The sequence below is a fragment of the Carlito syrichta genome, unplaced genomic scaffold, assembly GCF_000164805.1.
Source record: "Carlito syrichta isolate Samal-C Ts95f unplaced genomic scaffold, Tarsius_syrichta-2.0.1 Scaffold316442, whole genome shotgun sequence".
Taxonomy (NCBI): Eukaryota; Metazoa; Chordata; class Mammalia; order Primates; family Tarsiidae; genus Carlito; species Carlito syrichta.
In genome coordinates, this window is record NW_007260538.1 from 417285 (window position 1) to 425101 (window position 7817).

The 7817-nt window shown below is 45.6% G+C and overlaps 1 protein-coding gene across 1 annotated transcript in view; it reads left to right on the forward strand.

The window, feature by feature from the left end:
• The window catches only part of GLT1D1 (glycosyltransferase 1 domain containing 1), a 111480-nt gene that overhangs the window by 55466 nt on the left and 48197 nt on the right, over positions 1-7817 (forward strand). The window contains exons 8-9 of the mRNA XM_021707217.1: positions 1459-1554; positions 3323-3372. Of these exons, the coding sequence (XP_021562892.1) occupies positions 1459-1554; positions 3323-3372 (146 nt within the window). The remainder of the gene's footprint in view (positions 1-1458; positions 1555-3322; positions 3373-7817) is intronic.

Below are 7817 nucleotides of genomic sequence, written 5' to 3' on the forward strand. Positions count from 1 at the left end.
TACCTTATCACATTCAGACTAGTTATATTTCTGTTTAAGACTTAGAAAGGCATGGAGAAAATGAAAATGTTTGCATTAAATAATGGAAGAATGCCCATCCTGGCAAAGAAAACCTGTAATCTGTGTGATTTTATGGTCAATTACACAGGTTGTAAATGTGGAAGTTTTGGGTCACCTTGTGTGAGATATATTAATAATTTCTGTTGAATCCATTACCTGTGGAGGTTAACCACCTCCTTGGAGGATGCACAGGTTTCATACCTGTTTTTGTGGTTGGGCATTTTGGAAGAGGCTCAACTGGGCGGCTCCATCGACTTTGTGTGTGTCTGCTGGATCTGCTGGGTCATACTGGCCTCTCCCCGGGGCTGGGTCTCACGCAGCCAGGATGGCCAGGTCTCCTCCACAGTCTTATTCTCCAGGAGGCAGCTGGGCCTGGTCACAAGGCCCCAGCATGAGTATGGCAGCCAGTAAGCGTGAACGAATGCCCCAAGGCCTCCTACAGCTACAGCTTGGAAGTCACACCCTGCCACTGCCATTGTCCCTGGTGGCCAGCAAAGGCCCAGGCCAGCCCACAGTCTCAGAGATCCGTTCTACTTCTCAGGGGAGGGCTGCAAAGACCATGGCCGTCCACCCAAGTTCCTCACATGACAGCTTCCAGTCTAGCAAACCAGTACTTTTTTCTTCCTTTTCATTTAAAAACACACTCTTGTATTTTATTTTTAGTTTTTTCCCAGCTTTATTGAGGCATAATTGACAAATAAAAATTACATACATATAAGGTGTACAACCCAATGATTACATACGTGTACATTTTCTTTTGTGTACCTGAAGCATGTGTTCGTTTAGATATCTGTGCCTATCTATGCATGTGTGAATTCAAGAGTATATTATATATAAGCCATTGTTCTAGTTTCATCAAGAATATATTCTTGCTGGGTGTAGTGGTCTGCAATCCTAACACTTTGGGAGGGGCTGAGGCAAGAATTTTCCTGAGGCCAGGAATTCGAGATCAGCCTGGGCAACATAGTGAATCCTGTCTCTACCAAAAAATAAGAAAAAAAAAATTTGCTGGATCTGGTGGTACAATCCTGTAGTCCCAAAGACTTGGGAGGCTGAGGTGGGGGGATCGCCTCAGTCCAGGAGGAGGAGTCTGGGGACTATGATGGTGCCACTGCTCTCTGGCCTGGGTGACAGAGCGAGACCCTGACTCAAAAAAAGAAAAAAAAGATTCTTCCTAAGCAGAATTGGGTGTCAATATTTTCCGGGCCTCTGGCCCTGTTGCAGTGAGAATGAATCGGTCCCCATTTCCCATGGGAAGGAATTCGTTGACAGCAAGGAGGTGCATGTAATGGCAGGAATTGAACAGCAGGCCCGGAAGACAGAGACCTTTATTTCAAGCTGCTACAGCATCAAGTATGGGCCTCTCCACTGAGCATGTCCTGGACTCTTCTGTTGCAGAGATCAGCCAAAGTGCCGACAACTTACACGTGTTTCTTCTGATTTGCGGATTGCGGCAAGTTAAAGATCCTCTCTATCTGGTGGATGCGTTTTCAGGTATGTTTCTGCTTATTTGTTTATTTTTTAAATTTTAAGTGGAGATGGAGTCTTGCTATGTTTCCCAGGCTAGTTTCAAACGTCTGGTCTCAAGCAGGGCCTCCTGCCTTGGCCTCCCAAAGGGCTGGGATTACAGGCATGAACCACCACACCTGGCCACAGTTATGTTTTCTAGAATTACCCATCTTCTGTGTTTCTTTTTCCTTTTTTTTTCTTTTTTGTAGAGGTGAGGTCTTGTTATGTTGCCTAGGCTGGTCTCAAACTCCTAGCCTCAAACGCGGCCTTCTGCCTCAGTCTTCCAAAGTACTGGGATTATAGGCATGAGTCACCACACCTGGCCTCAGATCTGTTTTCTAGAGTTTCCTTCTTCCTTTGTTTATTTTTCCTTTTTATTCTTCTATTTTTTTTTTTTTTTAATAGAGATGAAATCTTGCTATGTTGCCCAAGCTGGTCTCGAAATCTTGGGCTTAAGCAGTCATCCTGCCTTGACCTCCCAAACTGCTGGGATTATCAGTGTGAGCCACCACACCCAGTCCATCCTTTGTTTATTGAATTCCATTTGGGTATATACCTCAGCATTTCTCTAGGACTTTGAGAGAATAATTTCCTTATTCTTTGCACATGAGCAGAACTGTTTGTAGATTGTTACTTTGGAAACAACCAGAAAAATAATTTATGGAATCAATAGCTCAGGGTACGAATTTCAGTTCAGCTTTCTACTGTCCTATGTCATTAAATCATTAAAATAGCAGGTGATTGTAAGACTAAAGCAGTCTTAACTGAAAATATTTCACACATGCCGATTTGTATGATGCATTTGGAGTTTTAGTCTTTGTACAACTTTATATACTTGTCTGTTTATTTTATTTATTTTAATTTATTTTTTGAGTTGGAGTCTCACTCTGTCACCAGGCTGGAGTGCAGTGGCACACTCATGGCCATTGCAGCCTTGACCTACTGGGCTCAGGTGATCCTTCTGCCTAAGCCTTCCAAGTAGTTGGAACTATAGGCACGCGCCACCATGCCTGGCTAGTTTTTTGATTGATAGTAGAGATAAGGTCTTGCCAAGTAGCCCAGGCTGGCTCAAATCCATGGGCTCAAGCAATCCTCTCACCTTGGCCTCCCAAGTGCTGGGATTATAGGCGTGAGTCACCTCGTGTGGCCTGTCTGTATATTTTAAAGCCCATATATTAGTCCTAATTACCTAAAAATTAGAAATCTGGGTAATGTGTAACATCATGTAGAAAAAGATATTTTATTTTATTTTATTTATTTATTTTGAGTCAGAGTCTCACTCTGTCACCCAGGCTGGAGGGCACTGGCATACTCATGGCCACCGCAACCTCGATCTGCTAGTCTCAGGTGATCCTTCTACCTCAGCCTTCCAAGTACCTGGAACTACAGGCATGCGTCGCCATGCCAGGCCTATGTTTCCGATTTATTGTAGAGACGAGGTCTCGCCATGTTGCCCTGACTGATCTGGAATCCCTGAGCTCAGGTAATCCTCTTGCCTCCGCCTTCCAAAGTGCTGGGATTACAGGAGTGAGCCAACGTGGCTGGTGCGAAAAAAATATTTTACTTAAAAACATAAGATGTCCAGTGTATAAACTTGAAATAAATATAATCTAAATGGATTAATATTATGAATGAAAGCCAAAAGATATGAAATAATTTATTACAAGGAGTAATTTACATTAAACTTAATCATGCTTGCATCTGTGACTTAAAACAATTTTAAGCATTTTTTTCTCTTTTTTTTCTTCCCAAGAATGGCATCAAGAAGAGCCCAATGTTTACATGGTAATCGTGGGTCCGGAGGTGAGTGGATATGCTTTAAACATTTTCTTAGGCTGAGGCAGAAGGATCACCGGAGCCCAGCAGGTCAAGGCTGCAGTGGCCGGGAGCAGCCACTGCACTCCAGTCTGGGTGACAGAGTGAGACTCCAACTCAAAAAAAAAACAAAAACATTTTCTTCATCTCTGTTTTCTTTATATGTTTTATGTATTTCCTAAAATTAGTTTATATTACACTTCCAACCAAGTGGATTTTTTTTTTCTTTTAAAGTAAGTCAATTTGCTTTTTTAAAAATGAAAACCAGGCTGGGCATGGTGGCTCACACCTATAATCTCAGCACTTTGGGAGGCTGAGGTGACAGAATCACTTGAGCCCAGGAGTTTAAGACCAGTTTGGGCAACATAGTGAGACCTTGTCTCTACAAAAAAATTAAAAGATTAGCCAGGCATACTGGTGCATGCCTGTAGTCCCAGCTACTTGGGAGGCTGAGGTAGAAGGATCACCTGAGCCCAGGAGGCTGAGGCTGTGGTGAGCCATGATCATGCCACTGCAACCCAGCCTGGGCAAAAACAAAAATCAAAACCAAAACAAAACAAAAAAACACCAGACCAAGGTTAAAGATTATTACTACTGCAATTAATCTTTGTAATTTAATTGATTATAAAAATCATTGCAATTAATGTTTATAACTCATTTATTGCTATAAAGGCTAATTAGTAACTTCTTAGGAAGATAGGAAGGAGTCATATAAAGAGAAAATTAGTCTTAGTCAGTGTGTACAGCAAACACTACGTGTGGCCCAGATTGTCTTTGAAACGTCCTTGAATTGCTTGACGCACGAACACGGAGCTGTGTCCTCAACCAAGCATCAGATCAGGCAGTTGCCCTGTATGCGGGAGTCGTGCTATGTGGAAACTAAGTATCTGTAAACCCAAGAGACACTCGGGTGGGTGATGCTCTTACCTGCCCGTGGTGGCTATTGCTGGGGATGCCAGAGGACTCTGCCTCCCATTCTCTGCAGACTCGAGGATATTCACTGGTCCCTCAAGAGAGGTGGCTCAAACACACGTGTAGCCCACACTCAGTCTGAGTGCTCTGGCTTTGGAGAAGCTGGTGTCTACACTCCTGAGAATGAACTTATATCGACTCCAAGCAGTTTGGGAAACCACATACTCCTAGTGTTTCTGGCCAGGTGGGATATGCCATGGGCAGGGACACCTCCCTTTTTTCGTATGGTTTCTGTCCCAGGGTCATGCTGTGGTCTGGGGGTTTGTGTCCCCACAGATTCCTATGTTGAAACTAATCCACAGCATGATGGTATTTGAGGTGTGGCCTTAGGGAAGTGATCTGGTCCTGAGGGCAGGTTAGTGTCCCTTTAACAGAGGCTCTGAGAGCCACCTTGCCCCTTCCGCCATGTGAGGACACTGTGAGAAATTTCCATCTGTGAACCAGGAAGTGAGTTCTCCCTAGACACTCAACTTACCGGCACCTTGAAGTTGGATGTCTAGCTTTTAGAACTGCTAGTGACACATCTCTGTTGTTTCTTGTCTTTTTTGTGTGTGTGTATTGAAGTTTCACTGTGTCGCCCAGGCTGGAGTGTGGTGGCACTCTCACAGCTACTGCAGCCTCAGCCTACTGGGCTCAGGTGATGCTTTAGCCTCAGCCTTCCAAGTAGCTAGAACTACAGGTGCGCGCCATCATGCCCAGGTAACTTTTTTATTTATTGTAGAGATGCGGTCTCGCCAAGTTGCCCAGGCTGGTCTCGAACCCCTGGGATTACAGGCGTGAACCACCATGACCAGCTTATTAGTATTTTTTTTTTTTTAGTTGGAGTCTCACTCAGTCGCCCAGACTGGAGTGCAGTGGCCGCTCCCGGCCACCGCAGCCTTGACGTGCTGGGCTCTGGCGGTCCTTCTGCCTCAGCCTTCCAAGTAGCTGGAACTACAGGTGCGCACTACCACACCTGGCTAATTTTTTGATTTATTGTAGAGATGAGGTCTCACCAAGTTGCCCAGGCGGGTCTCGAACCTGCGGGTCAGGCAATCCACTCACCTCAGCCTCCCAAGGCACGGGATTACAGGCTGAGCCACTGAGCTTGGCTTATTAGTATTTTTAAATTATATTTCCATCTTGTGTTTGGAGAACATTGGAAGAAAAAGTTTTAGTTGGATGCCAAGATTCCTGCTAAAAATTCCCGAGAAGACCTCAGACTTGGAACGTGGACAGCTGACAGCAGAATCAAGAAGAAAATTAATAACATGGGTTTCTCCAGTATTGTTTCTATTTTTATGGTCACATTCTATTTATAGCAAATGATACTGGCTTTCCAGTTATTAAAACTGCTTTTAAAAATAAATGAACTTCTCAAAAGTATTAAATAAGCAATCAATAGTGCAGATGGTGTGCAGATACAATAATATGCGAACATGTCTGCAAGGGGCTGCAGTTTGGGCAACATCACTAAATGTTTTAGGAAGTATTAGTGTGTGTGGTGGAAGAAATGCCTTAAAAATAACTCTTGCTCATGCCTGTCATCCCAGCCCTTTGGGAGGCAGAGGTGAGTAGATTGCTTGAGCCCAGAGGTTCAAGACCAGCCTGAGCAACATGGCGAGACCTCATCTCTACAATAAATCAATAAATCAGCCTGACTTGGTGGTGCATGCCTATAGTTCCAGCTACTTGGAAGACTGAGGCGTAAGATGTAGGCACAGTGGCCATGATCGTGCCACTGCACTCCAGCTTGGGCGACAGAGTGAGACTCTGACTCAAAAAAAAAAAAAAGAGCTCTTGCTGGAGGCAAGCATTGCCACACGCTGGGCTGGAGATGGTCTGATTTTGGGGTCTGACTTTCTAGGTCGCGTTTCCTTTTGGGAAGCCTGTGGAAAGGGGGCAAACTTGGGAACACTCGGAAAGGGCTACTATAAGAGAAGTCCCCCTCCCCACCCCAGTGGCCGAGGAACCGGTGCATTTGAACCAACTGCAGGACTGGGTGGCAAGCAGAGCACCCCGGCCACCATCATCTTAGCTCAGTGGCCACAACAGGGGAGTTGGGTGCCTGGCGTTTTCCTGGGTCCTTACATCGTCATCTTCTAGGAGAGACTGGGCTGCTGCTGTTTTTTGTATGAGGAGTGTCTTTTGCCTCCAGGAGGAAATGTCTCTTTGCCCTTTCTTTCTGGAATGCACCACCTGCCCTCTAACTGTTTGGCTGCTTCCGGAACCTTGGGGAGGTCACACAGTGTGTCTCTTCCCTCCTAACTTGACCATTAGGAATTTTATCTTATGTGTGCTGGCTTCCTAGGAGAAGTCACAGATCCAGAGGCTTTCTGTTTTGGGGGAGGGGGAGGGCGAAGGTGGGTGTGTTTTTATTAAAAATAATGACAGCATGGCATGCTTTTATTTTTCAATGCTGGGAACTAACTCAATGCTGTGTGTATATGAATGCGTGCATGCACACACACACACAACACGCCCTTGGCCTTGTGTGCCCTAGGAAGGATATTTCTTGTTTTTTCTTTTCTTTTTCTTTTCTTTTTCTTTAATACTGGAAGAAGATCATCACTAAATGACTTACAGCAAGGATTGCTGTGACTTTGCCTGATGAGGAGGTGACCAGGATCAGGGACAGCTGGAGGGTGGGGTGTCTGGAGGCTCTCCTCAGGGATGGAGAGCCCTGTCTGGGAAGTTTTAGTTTCTCCATGACTTTCAGACCCCCCTGGCCCCATTTCCAGGCCAGGCCAGTCTAACACACCTAATACATACCCTGACGACAGGGTACTCACTAAGTAAGTACAGCCCAAGACTAGTCCCCTAGAGCAGAGGTTCTCAATCCCCGGGCTACAGACCAGTCCGTGGCCTGTTAGGAACCGGGCCATGCAGCAGGAGGTGAGCAGTAGGTGAGTGAGGGAAGCTTCATCTGCATTGACAGCCGCCCATGCTGCTCTCTCCTCCATCCATCTACCCACCTACTATATATCTAGACAGGGAAAGGAGAGGAGAGGAGAGGAGGGAGGGAGAGAGAGAAACAGAGAGAGAAAGGGAGACAGAGAGAGAATATGAGGCCACATGTTAGCAACAGGTGAGCCTCAGTAAAAGGTAGATAGCAGCAGAAGTCAGAATCGGGCCACACAGCAGTAGGTGAGTGGCAGGCCAGCAAGTGAAGCTTCACCTGTATATTTTTTTTTTTTTTTTTTGAGTCACAGTCTCACTGTCACCTACGCAAGAGTGCAGTGGCATGCTCATGACCACCATGGTCTCGACCTGTTGGGTTCAGGTGATCCTTCTGCCTCAGCCTTCCAAGTAGTTGGAACCACAGGCGTGTGTGACCACACCTGGCTAATTTTTTGATTTATCGTAGAGATGAGTTCTCACCCAGTTGCCCAGGTTGGTCTTGAACCCCTGAACTCAGGCAATCCTCTTGCCTCTGCCTCCCAAAGTACTGGGATTACAGGCATGAGCTAGCATGCCCAGCC